Source organism: Nothobranchius furzeri, chromosome 8 (assembly GCF_043380555.1).
Source record: "Nothobranchius furzeri strain GRZ-AD chromosome 8, NfurGRZ-RIMD1, whole genome shotgun sequence".
Classification (NCBI taxonomy): domain Eukaryota; kingdom Metazoa; phylum Chordata; class Actinopteri; order Cyprinodontiformes; family Nothobranchiidae; genus Nothobranchius; species Nothobranchius furzeri.
The window spans coordinates 49191622-49209063 of NC_091748.1; the positions used below are offsets into that span (position 1 = coordinate 49191622).

Here is a 17442-nt window from a genome sequence, read left to right on the forward strand (position 1 = left end):
AGAAGGACATCAGGAGCTGCTCTTCCTCGCAGGGAGTGGAAAAAGAAGGGGAGAAGGTCTGTCCACCTCAGTCCGCCCTGACCGAACCAGGAGACACGGACGTCAGGGAGGCCAAGGTTGTCTCCGAGGGTCTCTGCAGCTCTCTGGGCACCACACCTCACGTAACTGTCTCCAATTATCCAAATGGCTTTGGAGAAAAAAATAACAGGTTGGGCCTAGCTGTTTAAAGTACAAAACCATACATGAAGTGGTGAAGACAGGTACTTGGTACTTACACTTGCTGCTTTGTGTAGCCGATGTTGAAGACACACAGGCTGCCATGGTGACCTTTTAACAGATCTAAGAAAAAAATGTAATAAAAGGATGGCACTTAAAAACTCCCAGACCTCATTTCATGATTGCTTATCAGCTATGGCTGATTTATTGTTTGGATCACAGTGAGTTACACTAATTCTAATATATTTTTATTTTTATTATAAATACATACTTTTTAATTATTATTTTCACGTGACTGTTATCAGGCTCTCCTGTTCGGGTTCTCATGATAATTCCATTTTTTCCAGTAAGTTATCTTGTGCTTACTTCATCTGTATAATGTCTCTTTACTTTTGGTGAATTGTACTGAGTCCAGAACAAAGGCTACTTGGCTTTACAAGATACAAACAAGTATTACGTTTTAGAAATGTATGTAGCCTGCTGATTTATCTCAAATACTAATAACTACCGTATTTTCCAGACGATAAGTTGCACTTTTTTTCATAATCTGGCCGGTCCTGCGACTTATACACCTGAGCGACTTATATAACAAATTATTTAGGCTATACTGCGCTGTTGCTGCGGGCCGGCTCTGGACCAGGAATGAGCTCCCCTGTCCCGCTGGAAGGGTTTCAAACACTGCCATCCTCTGCTGGAGACCGTGGCGCGCTGCTGCACCACGTTGTTTATTCTGTTATTGTTACCGGTACTTGTCTTGCAATGTGAAACGCTTGGTCTCAGATTTTGTAAAAAAAAAAATACAAATCCCCCCAAAATGTGACTTATAGGCCAGTGCAACTTTTATATGTTTTTATCTTCTTCATTATACATTTTATGGCTGGTGCGACTCCGGAGCGACTTATAGTCCAGAAAATACGGTATGTTAAAAATATTAAAAACTTGCTCAAAGCAAAATATATTTTCATTAAGGAAATAACTTAGAAACTTACTGATTTGATACTTTTTTGTTCACAGAAAGATAATTTTCATGAAAAAGCACCACAAACCTCCACACAAACTCCGTGTGAGCTTCAGGTCGCTGGCGTTCCACAGAGTTAGCTTCGGTTGTAGCTAGGTAGCTTTGGGTTAGCTTCAGATTAGCTTGTAGCTAGTTTGACTGGGTGTCATCATTTGATCCCAGCCTTACAGCCCCACCCTCAGCTCCACCAATCTTCCCTTTTGTGGAATTGTCTGTGCTTGACAGAACCAGTGACACGGTCAAAATGGTGGTGGTGGCCACCTCTCATTTTTCCTCAAAAATGTGTTATTGGAGTCTATGGAAACCCATTGTCCAAATATATATATATATATATATATATATATATATATATATATATATATACCGTAAATCCTCTAATACAGGCCCGGGCCTGTATTTAACTCAAGCTCATCAAGCTCCAGGCCTTTATTGGAAGGAGGGCCAGTATTAGAGGCAGGCCTCTATTTCTATTTGAGCAAAATGAACTAATGGTTCGCTGGAGTTTTATATATATATATATATATATATATATATATATATATATATATATATATATATATATATATACCGTAAATCCTCTAATACAGGCCCGGGCCTGTATTTGACTCAAGCTCATCAAGCTCCAGGCCTTTATTGGAAGGAGGGCCAGTATTAGAGGCAGGCCTCTATTTCTATTTGAGCAAAATGAACTAATGGTTCGCTGGAGTTTTTGACAATTAATATTGCGCCCACATTTTCAAAGTTAAACACATTTCTTTTAACAACGGTAGTTTCTGCTTCAGCCATCTCCCCCCTCCCCCTGCGCAGCAGCCGCAAACTCACTGATGCGCCTGCAGCCTCTCGGAGTTCCTGCTGCTCTAAACATTAAAATAATTATTTCATTTTCTGTTCCTCACTTCTGATTGCCTTCAATGGTGTCTGTTTGTTGCAACCACCAGGTACAAAAACTAACTTGTTTTTATTTGACTATTTTTCTGTCCTACCTGTTTATTGTCTTCCTGCATCTCCTTTCAATCCTAAAGAGAAACTGCTACCTGGGTTCATATATATTCACCTTATGAGTTACCTTTGAACGGCAGTTCTAAAAGATCTACCGACCGCAAAAACAGCGGAGTGCTCGTTGCTTGCCGGCCGCATCAGTGATCGGTGCATCACCGGAGGACAAGTTGATGCACCCCGCTCCACAGCGAAACGTATCAGGCGCAAATAAAAGACAGAACATCAAAGGAAATGAACTGACATGAACGATTGCATGTTAAATAATTTGGCAACACCTGATTGTTACTGTGGCCGTGCTCAGGAGGCAGATTACCGACCGCAAAAACAGCGGAGTGCTCGCTGCTTGCCGGCCACATCAGTGATCGGTGCGTTGGAGGACAAGGTGATGTGCCCCGCTCCACAGCAGCGAAAAACATCAGGCGCAAATAAAAGACAGAAATCATTAAAGGAAATGAACCGACATGAACGATCGTGTGTCAGTACCGATGCTACAGCGCGTCCCCCCCCCCCAGCGCGCAGGAGCTTGTCACCTGCTGACAGCAGGCTGCTGTCTTTTCCGAGGGCTGCATCTTGCCGGTCATTATCACGTGACAGCGACTAGTCGACGACAGGCATAAAAAGTCACTATAGAGCGGTGAAGTCGACTAGTTCATACAACCCCTATTGCTCCCCAGTGTTCTGCAGTGCACATTCTCTTTGAACTTGATATCAAATTTTCGCCTCCTCTTCGTCTCCGCATGGTTAAAGTTACCCTCGCGGTCTATCACTGGCAAATCAAAAGTGAGACGATGACACAACCGCCCCCGTACTTGCTTGTTACCACATTCCACCCGGCCACAATAAGAGACCGGCCATTATTTACCTCCGCCGACTCCGACACCGGCCAAAATTGGAGACCCGGCCTTTAATTGAATACCGGCCTGTATTAGAGGATTTACGGTGTGTGTGTGTGTGTATGTATGTATATATATATATATATACATATATATATATATATATATATATATATATATATATATATACTGTATATATGTTGATGGTGGTTACTAAGTTTCTTGCTGTCAGTCGTAAATTAAGACTTCCTTTTGGAATGACCCGCCTTAGCCTAAAAGCAACGATGTTACTGGCTAGTGTAGGACAGTGATGGATTGTTCTTTGTCCTTTTTTCCCTGTCTCTCAATAAAACACTTGGGTGAGAGAGAAGAGGCCAGAGAGTTAATCGGACAAGGGCCTAACAGGCTCTCAGCCTGTCTCTCTCTCTGCTGCATTCAGCGTATAAAACCTACTGACCCTTTCTTCTGTGTGGTTCATTTTAGGATATAAAAATACCTAACATTGATGCAGTGATAGCTTGCTCTTGTTGTATTGTTGTGTGTTGATTTTCTCTTTCTGCAGGTCTAGAAGCAGACTCTAGTTCATCATTGATTGTTTTTATCTTGAATGTGCGTGGTAGACGACGTAGCACACAAACACAAAGAATCTGAAAAGCTACCATGTTTCCATGACCACTTAGAAGTGGTTTGTGGATGTGCATATGTACCATTAGAAAGAGAAGTCGGAGCCAGAAATGGAGAAATAAACAGTGAAATAAGGAACGAAGAACTGCCTAGATATTTTTCTGTGCTCTCTTTAACCCCTGCTGCTGCAGAAATAGCTCTGCAGGCCAGCATTCATCATAACTGTTGAGAAATCAATAGTAAAAACTGTGGATGACAGAATTCAGCAGTGAAACATTATTTCTGCTTTATTAAATGTGCCTTTTGGAGTAACTGTTTGCAATTCCTTAGTCCATCAACACAACACAACATAGCAGGACAGCAATCCAAGTCATTTGAAAGGAAACAAAAAATTTCTGGTCACCATGCAAATCTTTCGTTTCTCTCTCGTATGTCATTAAGATTAGATCAAATAATCTATGCAGAACCCTCTCAATGAGCCTAGACTATTAATGTTCAAGCTTGACTTTGTTACAGAAGATAAAGGAGCAGTTCTGAGAAGTGAGGTGTCTGGATAAGGATGTTTACAGGGGAAGCAGGACAACCCACCAGAATGAATTATGTTGCTTTTTATAGGAAGTGGTCTGTGAATGAGCTGAGAAGAGAAATCATCACAATCTTTTAAGGTCCACACATCTGTAAATGCTCATTGATTTTTCATTTGTTTGCAGGTGGGTGGTTGGTGTATTATAGCATTTTGTGTGAGAAATAGTGGATTTTCTTTAGACTCTATCTGTGCCTGTAAAAGGCTTAAAGCTGCGTCTCACCAACCATTCAGCAGCTGAAGAGATGATGCCATTGTTAAAGCACATTCATAAACCTGTCTTTCTGTGAGCACGACACTCAGAGAGATGAAACTGCAAATCAAATTTCACTCTGTAATCTTATTCACAAGGAAAGAACGTGGAGTCCTGAAGTTTAATAACCATCTGTAATGTCTTCACCTTTCTGTGCACAGAGTACTTTATACCACCTTTTGTGAGGTACATGGAAGTATTTCTTTTTTCTAGCAGCTCCCTGACCACGTCTCTCCATTTAGTAAAGGACTAAGGCTGGAAGATATTGCAGTTTATTTTGATTTTGCTGTGCTGGGAACTTATTTCAACAAACACAGAGAAAATCATATTTCACCAGCAGATCTCAGTTCTGTTTGACATTGATGCATCACTTTGTTGTAGAACGTTCCCTTTCAGCTCTCAAGTAATTGCATTTAGATTTCACCACATGCAGACTGGAGGCAAATTCTGAAATGTAAACAAACCAGAAAAACAATTATCCAGTCTTTGAAATGCACCTGACAGGGCTCGTAATGAATAATGCTTTTTGAGACAACAACATGCTTTAAGAGCACGAGAACAGCATGGATCTCACTTTAAAAGTTCTCAAGTAGGAGATACATAAAAGTCTCCTCTTCATTTGCCTCAACAATTTCCAGTCAGCTTTCAAAACCAAATCTCTTAATACTTGAAAGTTAAATGAAATCTAGAGGTTTGGGTCAGTTGGTGTAAATTGATACCTTGTAAAATTAAACAACAAAACGTTAATTACTACAAGCAATAAAATATATTTTAGATTTTCTATTGAAGATAAAGTGCAATTTGCTCCTGGAAGTGCCCTCTTCAGAGCTGCAGCAGACGCAGCTGAACACACTCGACACAGGACAAAGAATGACAAAAGCACACATGTTCACTCGGTGCTGAAAGAAGGAGACAAGCAATTAGACTCTCTCACAATTTATTCTCACTCACTTTGTGGTTGACACATTTCCTGTACGACCTTCTGCTGTCAGCACTTAAAAACTGACTCAATTTAGTGTACTTGTCAGACAGACGCATTCAAACACAGAATTGCACTTACACCGGATAACACAATCACTGGAAATCAATATTTTAAGGCAACTTTAGAAAAAGAGATGTTTGATTAATACTCATTTAATTGCTGAGTTAATTTCAAGTTGTTTGATTGTCTTATTTCCTTTTTTTTTTTTTTTTACTCTAGCAAGCTTAGCATCCTTTTGTTTAATGGGAAGGTTTTGCTAATCAGCTCCTCTAAATCCGAGACCATGGTCTTGAATCAGAAAAGGGTAGAATGCCTCCTCCAGGTCAGGATCGAGGTCCTACCCCAAGTGGAGGAGTTCAAGTATCTCTGGGTCTTGTTCAGGAGTGAGGAAAGGCTGGAGTGCAAGATCGACATGGGGATTGGTGCTGCATCTGCAGTGATGTGGGTGTTGTACTGGTCTGTCCTGGTGAAGATTAGAAGACCGATTAATCTATGTTACTACCCTCACCTACGGTCATGAGCTTTGGGTAGTGACTGAAAGAACGAGATTGCGGATACAAGCGTCCAAAATAACTTTTCTCTGCAGAGTGGGCTCTCCCTTGAGCCTTCTGAACATGACAGCAAACTGCTGAGCAAATGGACTCGAATGAAATATGGGAAATATGGTAGATTCCTGTTGTGCCCCAGGATGCAGAACAGACGCGGATGACATAAGAAATGAGCCTTCTACAGGATTCCCCAAGATCTGGAGCGTCTCAAACGTTGGATCATTGTAATAAAACGTGCTAGTGACCGGGCTAAAATGAAACTGTGGGATCCCGAGAGTAAAGGTTTTCGCTTATGCAGCGACCACTTCATATCAGGTACTTAAACCAACGTTTCCTCAACTGTGTATGGTATTTATTTTAAATGCTTTTATTACGATTCTTAGTGGGCTTCCTAAACTTATTTTGGCGTGGCTTTTTCTGTCTTATTACTCATAGCAACAAGTAAACGTCACGTAAAACGTTGCCTCGTGAGTTCTGCGTGCTGCCGTTTACGTGTCTTATGATCACAGCAATTAACCGGCTAAGCTGTATTTAATTTTTAAGCAATGGTTGATCACTTGTCAGATCACACATAAAAAACACTTTGGATTGCTATTATCTGTCTCACCGAGACAGATCTCAGACAGATCCTGAGACGCTCCTGCCTGACATATTTATATTATTCACGGGAAAAAAATCAAACTAGTGATTTCTCTTGGCGTTCAGTTTATACATTCAAACAGCACAGCACTCTATTTAAACTACTTACGTGGAAATCTGTTATTTGTCCATCCATTTTCATCCGCTTATCCGGAGTCGGGTTACAGGGTCTGTAGCGTCGAGAGGCCCAGACTTCCCTCTCCCCAGCCACTTGGGCCAGCTTCGGTAAGAAGTCTGCTCCGACAGCTTCTGGCGTTTTTAAAATGTATCCCAGGGGCACGGTAAGGGTCGGAGATGTTTAGTCTATTTAATTTCTGACTATATAAAACAATTTCTTCGGTTTTAAAGTGTGAAGTAAACTCAGACGAAGTAAAATCCAAGCCGATCCCGTTCAATTTGTTTACATTTGTTGCCTGCCAACATGGCGTCTACTCTCTGAGAGTCACGTGACGTTCGGAGCTCTATTAGCATGACCACCACTTTCTGCCTCAGAAGAGTTCGGCTCAACTTTCCTTAAAACAAAAAAGTCGTAGGCCTCCAGATGTTTGAAAGCTTTTAATTTTCTGTGAGTGAAGGATCCAGGGCTTCTGTTGAATAGGAATAAATGTCTCCCCAGCAGATCTGTGAAAAAAACACTGGCAAATCAGTTCGACATTTTCCGTCGTCCCAGAGCTCACACGGGCTTTTAATAACTTTCATTTTGTCTTCGGCACAGATTTTAAGCTTCTCCCTGTCTTTAGATGGTAACGTATTCATATATCAGGGATTCTACCCGCAAACTCCTATAAACGTTTGCGTCGTGTATGCATAGCAGTTGGTTTTTGCACTCAGCCATTCGCGCAGCCGTACAAGGATGAAAAAATAAATGTCAACAAGATCCTCCTATATGGTCTTAAGATTCTGGGAGAAAGCAGCTGATTTCAGCTTTGGGAGGTTTGGGAACTCCATCATCCAGAGGGAGCTTGGGGTAGAGAAGCTGCCTGTCCTTACTGAAAGGAGTTTACTGAGGTATCACAATAAGAATCAGAATCAACTTTATTGTCAATGCTCCAGCGTCCTGAAGCATAGAAATTTGTCTCTGCAGTACAGCCTGTCCAAGAATACACACACAAAATGTGTAGAACAAAACAGATGCCGGCAGTCCACGAGAGTGGCCATCAAGGCCACGGTGTAGTGTTGGCATCTGACTCTTATGCTGCCTGAACACCTCCCTTTGGAAGTTTTCCATATGTGTCCCAGTTAGAGAGCAACCAAGGGAATACCCAGAACTTCCTGGCAGAGGTGTGACCACGTCACTGCTTTGTGAGTCACAAATAAGTCACAAGTCTTTCCAGTCAAGTCTCGAGTCAAGTACAAGTCAAAGACAATCAAGTCCAAGTCGAGTCCAAAGTCAAGTCCAAGTCCTTAACTTTGAATTTTCTTGTCATAATCAAGTAATTTGTCCAACTTCAATTTAATGATGATGATAATAAATAAATTCCAAAAATAAAGCTTCTTAAAGCTTAATTTATTTGCTCAAACAAGCAGAAAGTGCAACTGAAACTGATTATAAACAAAGTGCTGCTGCATTTAGCAGTAAATCAAACCCAGAACAAAGAATGATTTATGATTTTTGTTCATGTTGTGCCACTTTTGTGCTAAAGTATCAAATATGCTCAAGTCATTATAAAGTCAACAGATGCTAGTTGATTCAAGTCGCAAATCATTGGCATTCAAGTCCGAGTCAAGTTGTAAGTCTTTATAGATTTTATCAAGTCAAGTCAGAAGTCATTAAAATAATGACTCAAGTCTGACTCAAGTCCAAGTCATGTGACTTGAGTCCACACCTCTGCTTTCTGAGTATTACTTATCCTCTCTGGCTTGTTGGGAGCACCATGAAGTCACTAGAAATATCTGGAGAGTGCCGAACATGTAAATGAGTTTGTTGCTTCCATGGACAGATCTTGGAGAAGTGGTGGAAAATGAATAGATGAGTGGATGGTGTAATGGGTCTCTCACACCGCCGATGTGGGGGGTGTGAGAGTGTAGCGTGGTTGGGAGAACCCAGAAACGGAAGAATGAGTGTTGGGGCTGTGGCCACGCAGTTAATCTGAGAGCAACGGTGCCGAACCAGAGTGTAAACGGGAACGCTGCTGTATAGCGTAGATAATCTACATACTAGAATTTAACGCTGTTTGCTATCAGCTTTGTTAAATTCTGAGGAAGATCAAACAAGTAAGCAAATGAAGCTTATATCATCTATAAATATCCAGGATATTTATACAATCGATAGAAGTTAATACACCAACCTGCTTGGTCTATATTTAATCCAAAGATTAATATTTAATTTAAGAAATTTAATTAGTAGCAAAAGTTTATTTATTAAACAGAAGACTTAATGGAATCTTTGCTTATTCAATAACCAAATATACACCATTCTGTGTTTCATTTCAAAAAAGAGTCAGGTTAAAAAAGTTAAGAATTTATTACTAACAATTTAAAGATGACAATTTAAAAATGATAGTTTAAAAGTGACAATTTGGAAACGACAATTTATAACAGCTTTGATATTAAACTTGGTATTAAAAGCAAACCTGTGTCTGAATGGAAACTAAAGTGGAATGCGTATGTTTGGATACGTGGATGAATCTCAGAAGATTTCTTTCAGAGAGAGAAACGCGTTCTGGGTGGAAAAGTTGTTTTGCAGCTAAGTAAGTTGTTTCTTAGAAATAACAGCAAGCAGGCGCCATCTGTCGGAAGTGTATACCTCACCCAGTCAGGAGACCCTCTGATGGATCCGAGATGTCAGGTGAAGATGATGTCCTCCGAGCACGAGGTGGGTAGAAGGACCTTGGTGCGACCAAATTGGTCCTGAGATGTCTCCGGGTCACAACGACTGATGAAACTAGTTGCGTCTTAAAATCAATAACTCTGAAGAAGTTTTGTGTCAGCTGGTTACAGGTGGCGTTTATTTGGAGCGATTCAATCGGCGTGACAGAACAGCTTAGGTGGAGGCTTCAGGGCGGCCGACCCTTATCCTCATGAGACTCTCGTCGCCACGAGAGTATCTGGACTTGAGCTGAGGAGTTTTTGGTTTTAACAAAACCTCAGAACATGCCCTCTCAGAGTTAGAAAGCTTTGGTTATGGAGCAAAGACATGTGAGAGCAAGTTACCTTTTCCCTGGTCTGTCCCCTCTGCATGGTGTGTACATGTGCAAATGACCTTCTTCACACTGATTATTGTAACGTGATGAAGGAGCCATTTCTACCTTCTAACAGCCGTTTCCTTCTGACACAGTCCCAGAGTGCATGAAGCAGCCTCAAGGTCATGCATTCACTTCTAAACTGTTTACGTTCCAGCAATGAAGACAGAAGAACGAAGAATAAACTCGTCTTTTAATTAATCAAAGAACTCTATTTTAATAAAGCTAATCCATCAGTTAGTCAATAATAAGATGTGACCTGCGGGATGGTGTGTGTGTGTGTGTGTGGGGGGGGGGGGGGGGGGTCTGAGTTTGGAGTATCCGGATGTTCCCTGGGGGTGGGTTCACTGGGGATGTCTGGGACTGGGGGGCTGTTGCCACCCTCTGGAGGTGTTTGGGTTGCCTCGGGGGGTGGACTACTGGCGGTTGTGAGTGGGGCCCCTTGGGGATCTTGGCGGCGGCCATGGGTCACTGCCTGGCGGCTGTAATGCCCCTGGGCGGGTCTGGGTGGGGGCCTGGGGGCTCGGGGTTTGGGGGTGGCCGGCCCCGTGTGGGGATCTGGGGGAGGCCTTGGGGGTCGGGTCCTGACATGTATGCTGCCGGGAAGAAGGCAGGAACACGCAGCAGTGCCTGAACCGGGTTCGGGGGCCTCAGGTAGACCTTGGCTCCTCTGCCGTTCCATCACAGGGGAGCGGGAGGTCCAGGAGGGGGAGGACCCAACCTTACCTGGTTGTCCCATGTCCTATATATTCTGGAAGTTGTGCAAATGCAGGGACGGGCATGGATATTCTGCTGGGGTGGGGCTGGGTTGGTGCCCTCGGACTCCGTGAGGCTCTGTAATGCTGCTGCTTTGGGCCCTGGCAGGATGGGCTGGGGTCTCCATGCCCTGGGTGGCAGTTTGACAACAGAGGTGCCTATTGGGGCCAGTAGGGGAGCTGGCTCCCTGGAGGGCTAAGCCCAACCAGCCATTCCTCCCCATCCCCGCATATTTCTCTCCTCCTGCTCCCTCACATCATCACACAAACATACACATAGGACCTTGGGGGGTGGGCAAGTCAGGGAGTGCGGGTATGGACCCCATTTCCGCATTCCTGTGGCAACCTGCCCCCCAATTTTATTTGCACCTTATACGCTTCCACTGACGACATTCCATACAAACACACACTTAGGGCCTTGGGAGTGAGCACATTCAACGGCATTTGGCAGGGGGATATTTCAGCCTCCTCCCGGGTGCCAGTGTCCACTTCCAATTTTAAACCGCACTTAGACACTGATGGCTGAAGGTGTGAGTGGGGTGGTGCGGTGGCATCAGCGGGCATAGACCGGATGATGCCCGCACTGCCCACTCACCACAGCCATGGAATACACCTCATGATTACACAACACTATATTGGAGCAGGCGGAGGGAGACTAGGGGTCTTTGCCACCTCTGTTGTTGCTGGGCTTCCTGGGGCTGGAGGCTAGGAGGGAGATCTGGCCGTCTGGTTGGGGTCTGGGGTGGTAGGTTGCTGTGCTCAGCGTTGGGCGGGGGAGCCTGCTCATCAGTACCCCAGCAGAAAGGGTCAAACTCTGGTTACCGGTGATGGTTGTACCCAATGTGCAGCAGTACTCACAACTCACAACAGAGGACACACCCTGGACTTGGTCATCACGTATGGCCTGTCCACCAGTGTGTCCTCTGTTATTGATTTGGCTGTATCTGATCACTACTGTGTATTTTTTAGCATCACCAGTTTTATCCAGCTGGAACCCTCTGTGAGAACTGTAAGGAAGCGTCATCTCACCCCTGAAGTGGCTGCAGGTTTTCTTGAAGTTTTTAGAAAGATCCCTCCCACTCCAGTAACTGCCTCTTGTGATTTTACTGTCAATGATTTTAACAGTAGACTGAAATCCGCTCTCGACCTGCTCGCTCCACTTAAAATCAAAAGTTTTTATTCAAAACGTGCTTCACCGTGGAGAAATGAAAATCTATAGAAACTAAAGAGAAATTGCAGGGTTGCAGAGCGGAGATGGAGAAAGAACAAAACAACTATAAATCATCAAATATATACAGAGCTACTTAAATCATATAATAACGCAGTGAGAAATTCAAGACACGCATACCTTTCCAAACTCATTCTAGACAATAAACACAATCCCAGAATACTTTTTTCCACCATAAACAACATTTTAAACCATACTCCCAATTCACTTCAGAAAACACCCTCAAATGCACTCTGTGAGGAGTTTGCAGCCAACTTCAGAGGGAAGGTAGACACCATCAGACGGAATATTTTACCCTCCATTAGTAATAAGGTTTTAGATAAATTTGAATGTGTGTCTATACCTGAGGAAACACTGAACAGTTTTGTCCTGGTAGAAGCTGAGACTCTTGATAAAGTTTTCTCCTCAGTGAGACCCACCACATGTGTTCTGGACCCAATTAGAGAGAATTATAAGATACCTTTCGTCAAACTTTTTGACAGGTCTATTGTTCTTTGACCTTTCAGTCCTATTGTTCATTTGACCCTTGACCTTGCCCCCCCTTCCTATCATTAATCAAATGGACAGGTGTATTGTTCAATCTTTGCCCCCCTTCCGTATCATTAATCAAATGGACATGTGTATTGTTAATTGTCCAGATGGCCCAGACCCCCCACGCCGCATCATCAATGGCGTATTGTTGAACGTGTCCAGATGTCCATGATTCCCCACGTCATAGGCTAATGTGTGTAATGGCGTGTGAAGTTTCTTATTGTGTTACCCATCGGTTCCCACAGCCCCCCTCCCTTCTGAGTGTAATCCTATTGTGTATAACTCTTTAAAAGCTCAGATCTGTCCGAATGGTGAAAAGCCGAGCTCTAAGAAAAAATGAGTTATATCTAACATGACATGGCTCACTGACAGTGGATGAGTGCGGCCTAACTGCTGTGAATGACAGCCCCACACGCTGGTCAAGTACTTATGAAATGGTTGTACGTCTCCTCAAAGTTAAAGAATCTGTTTGTGAAGTAGCAAACAAGATGGGATGGTCTGCTTGCTCTCGAGTGAGTGGCATAAGCTGAAGTCAATGCAAGAACTTTTGCAGCCTTTTGCTGAACACACACAAACTCTTCAGAGTGACACATTGTCTATGTCATTAATACTCTCTTTGATTTACTCAGCCATCTGGCATATGTTCACGTTGGATTTCGTATGTTCAGTCTTAAACTTTGTGTTTAAATGTGTTATTTACATGCAGCTCACTGACACTTTTTGACCAGAACTAAAACTATTGTGTAAAACTTTCTGTCTAGCAGCACCTCAAATAATGGATGAATCATCAGAGGCTGTAAACACACACACACACACACACACACACACACACACACACACACACTTACACACACATTTAAAGCACTTTCCCCTTTCAGAAAATGTCTGACTCTCTCTGTTACCAACTCTAAACACCATTCATACATTTCTCTCACTTCAGAAAAGCAATGGTTTGCCATCCTAAACCATTTATGGTTCTGTTGTAAACCACCCTGCATACTCAAGCCTATAAGAATAAAAGTTGATCCTTACCTCAGCGTGAGCTTTTAGTCGACAACTCACAAAGCAAATTACTCTGTATTGTTCTGCAGGTGGGCTGAATTGAAAGAGTGGCGGGACGTTGGTTCAACAAAGATCTGTTGAGCTTTCTTAAAGCTCATTCTAAACAATTTTACACGGCCAGCGACTTCTGACGAAGCAAATGACTTCCTTTTTTTTTGCAGGTGGCGGGGAAGTTTTAAAACAAAGATTTGGTTCATTCTAACCTAGTCGGCATGGAAACATTTCACAAAAGCAAATGACTTGCTATTGTTTCAAAGAGCTATTTAGGTGAACAGCATCTTTGGTTCGTCATCATCAGCAGTGAAAGCTTAACCATCGCCTCCTGCCTTTAGTGTCACATTTTGTTTTCACTGTCACACACACACACACACACACACACACACACACACACACACACACACACACACACACACACACACACATTGCTTCCTGCCTCAAAGAAAAGATTTGATCCTTTTTGTAGGACCTATAACAGCTGAAATAAATAAAAAGCTGTTTATGAGGTTTGTTTTTTGGGAGGGGTGGATTAGTAAAGTCTCAGAGCAGACGTACCTCTGGTCAAACCTTTAATGTCATACCTCTCAGAATAGTTAAACTAAGGTGTTGCGAGTCCCACATGCCAAAGACAGTGGCAAGTACGGGGTCAGAAGGTGAGCCACACTGGACTGGCTTGTGCGAGCAAAATCAGCCAGTCGACAGGAGTTGGGCTGCAGGTCAAAAAAACTGTGGTCAGAAACAAGGGTCACACAAGGGTCACAGGGACAAGAGGACAGAACTGGGCGAAGGGTCAGGAGACTGACCCCACCTCTTTGCCCCACCCCTGGCTTGGAAAGATGGGATTGGAGGAGAACAGAATGAAGACAAGCCCATCAGATCCAGAAGCCCTCTCGGGAACATTGGAGAGAAACTGAAGAATGCTGCAAAAGATGATGTAATGACCTGTGTTAAGAAGGAAAATGACACCAAATGTTTTGTGTTGAGCTACAAAGTGTGTATCTGGTAAATGACCCCATGACCTTAAGCTGGTCCAGGAAGGGTATATAAGAACAGCTCTGAACAGCAGAGAGGGATTGAGAGATTCGACAGCAGCTGGGGCAGAGGACAAGAAGAGACAGAGCAGATTTGGAGGGGTCATCCCCCGTCCTGCTGGATGGGGGATGACAGGCAGTTTTTTGGAGAGAAGCAGAGCTAGACAAGTGAGTTCTTGGGGAGATTCTGAGAAGACGAGAGCTGGTGTAAACTAACTCTTATTTAATCATTTTGAACTAATTCCTCCGTGGGGGATAGCAGTTGTTTTTTCATCTACCCATTTTTTGTATTTTGATTTTATAATAAAACTTTTTTGAAAAAGAAACATAATCCTGATTCTTTCAGGTTTTCTCTAAAGCTTCACGAGTGGGGGCTCTGATCATTAATTGCACAGAGGTAAGCACATTAATTATGGGTTCTGGAATTATCAGGACTTACTTTACGGTTTGTGACAGATTAATATAAAGAAACCTTAAGATAAGGGAAGTTTTAACTTCTCTCCCCTTGCGAGTAACGAGTTGTCTTAAGGGTGATAAAAGCAAAATATTCGAGGTTATTTTGGCTCTGATTGCAGGTTGAAAAAGTCTCTAATCAGCTGGAAGGTTGGATTAATAAATAAATTGATAAACTTATGTTAGCCTGATCAACTAGCATAAATCATTTTATAGTTACCAACCTCCCACATAAGCTGTTAGGGGCGCAATTAATTCCGGGTAGCCCAAACAATTGCTGAGAGGCTTGGCTTGCCTCCAGACTTCTCTCTAGTATCTTAACCAAAAGGTAACGAGTTTAAAAGAAGTGTAGCACTCTGGGGCTGGCTATTCGTGCAAGTCATTTCACCTTTAAAATAAAAGACAAGATTCTAATTAGATAGTCCAAACCCGGATCTAGTACGATTATACTCGTCGATACACCCCCGAACCCTGATGGATGCACCGTCTCATAAGTTCTAACGGAACTGGGTTTTAAAGGAACCGGTAAATGGGACGGGCACGCGACAAAGGCACATGCATGTCGTAAACGGATTTACACACGAGCGAAGAAGAAGAACCGATGGATACGTGTTTTGAATATAGCCTTCCTCTGCTAAAAACAACGTTCGAATTGAGACATGATGAGATTGGCTTGACAACGCAACAGATTTTTCATAAGCGAATTCAGGAAGAAATGTCCGGTACAAAACCGGTCCGGTATTATTTTTTTGGATCTGCACGCACACACACACACACACACACACACACACACACACACACACACACATTGCTTCCTGCCTCAAAGAAAAGATTTGATCCTTTTTGTAGGACCTATAACAGCTGAAATAAATAAAAAGCTGTTTATGAGGTTTGTTTTTTGGGAGGGGTGGATTAGTAAAGTCTCAGAGCAGACGTACCTCTGGTCAAACCTTTAATGTCATACCTCTCAGAATAGTTAAACTAAGGCACATGCATGTCGTAAACGGATTTACACACGAGCGAAGAAGAAGAACCGATGGATACGTGTTTTGAATATAGCCTTCCTCTGCTAAAAACAACGTTCGAATTGAGACATGATGAGATTGGCTTGACAACGCAACAGATTTTTCATAAGCGATTTCAGGAAGAAATGTCCGGTACAAAACCGGTCCGGTATTATTTTTTTGGATCTGCACGCACACACGCACACACACACACACACACACACACACACACACACACACACGCACACGCACACGCACACGCACACGCACACACACACACAACTCTAAACACCCATTCAGACATTTGTCTACCTATACAACAAAGCAAATGACTATGTATTGTTTATAAACATTTTTTTTTCGACCAATCGCAACCGTTTTCTATTCAAGATTTTTTTAAACAGCTGTATAAAATGTAAAACCGCATTTTCGGAGTCGTGATTTGAGGTGTAACAAGCTAAGATGACGGGTAAGTTTTTAACTTAAGACGCAAATCTTTTTTTCTCTTTCTGGTTTAACATCTTTATTTTCAGACGCTACTGTCATATCGGACGGCGAGTGGGAAGAAATTCCTATTGAGGAAATAACTTGTAAAACTCCGATCCCTCTCGATGATTTGTCTAAAATTAATCGTGCGGTCGAGAATCTGAGTGAGTGGATTTTATAAATATATACGTAACGTTCTTTTCTTCAGCTGAGAAATATCTCATTTTACAGAAAAGGAGGGGGTTCAACCTTACCCCGGAAGTGATAACTTTTACCCAACCACGCCTCCATCCACCAGCCGAACCGTCTTACATTCGTATCAGCCCAGCCATACCGTCAGATCACACGCGAATGCGAACGTGAAAGCTGTTCGTTACAGGAACATCACGCCACAGACGATCCTCGAAGCTGGTAAGTGATTACAAAATAGCGATTAATAAGTCAGAGATGTGTCGTTCATATTTATCGTTTTTATTCTCCAGAGCAACGGCCGACGGCCTACGCACCCCCAATATCTCAGCCCCCACCACCTCCAACCCCTTCTCATGCGCAGACGGATGGTAACGATAAAAAAAAACAACTGATTAATAAGTCAAAGTCAAAGATGACTCGTTCACATTTACCGTTGTTTTTTATACTTTCAGAACAACATCCGACAGCCGCTTCAATATCTCCGCCCACACCTCCTCCTCCTCCTCCCCCTTCTCCTGCACAGGGTAAGAGATTTATAAAAAGGTGGTTATTTACTTCAAAGATGATTCGTTCATATTTTTCATTATTTTTATTCTTTCAGAACAATCCGACAGCGACTCTGAAACCGCTGAACGTGCTCCTGAGCAGCCAGCCGGTAAGCTGTTTCACAAAACCGCTCTGCAGAGTATATTAAATTTTTGAAGTAAAAAAGATGATGTTTTTTATCCTTTCAGAACAACCCACGACCGACGAAGAGAACGCACCACCTCCTGCACCTGTACAGAGTAAGTTAAATTTATATATATAATTTATTAAAAGCTCGTTC

The 17442-nt window shown here is 42.7% G+C and overlaps 1 protein-coding gene across 1 annotated transcript; it reads left to right on the forward strand.

Annotated features, from left to right (window-relative positions):
* The first annotated feature begins 9476 nt into the window (after window positions 1-9476).
* Window positions 9477-17436, forward strand: LOC139071411 (uncharacterized). Its single transcript, XM_070553868.1, has 7 exons — window positions 9477-9510; window positions 16472-16588; window positions 16656-16835; window positions 16907-16984; window positions 17069-17140; window positions 17218-17271; window positions 17351-17436. Exons 1-7 carry the CDS (start codon window positions 9477-9479, stop codon window positions 17422-17424), a joined length of 609 nt encoding a protein of 202 aa, XP_070409969.1. The 3' UTR covers window positions 17425-17436.
* Window positions 17437-17442: the final 6 nt, after the last annotated feature.

What these genes read in the sequence shown, in the direction of transcription:
- LOC139071411 (XM_070553868.1), top strand. Translation starts at nt 9,477, where the DNA reads ATGTCAGGTGAAGATGATGTCCTCCGAGCACGAG. An exon ending in TCGTGCGGTCGAGAATCTGA is followed by an intron (nt 16,589 to 16,655) that starts GTGAGTGGATTT and finishes CTCATTTTACAG; the next exon opens with AAAAGGAGGGGGTTCAACCT. An exon ending in ACAGACGATCCTCGAAGCTG is followed by an intron (nt 16,836 to 16,906) that starts GTAAGTGATTAC and finishes TTTATTCTCCAG; the next exon opens with AGCAACGGCCGACGGCCTAC.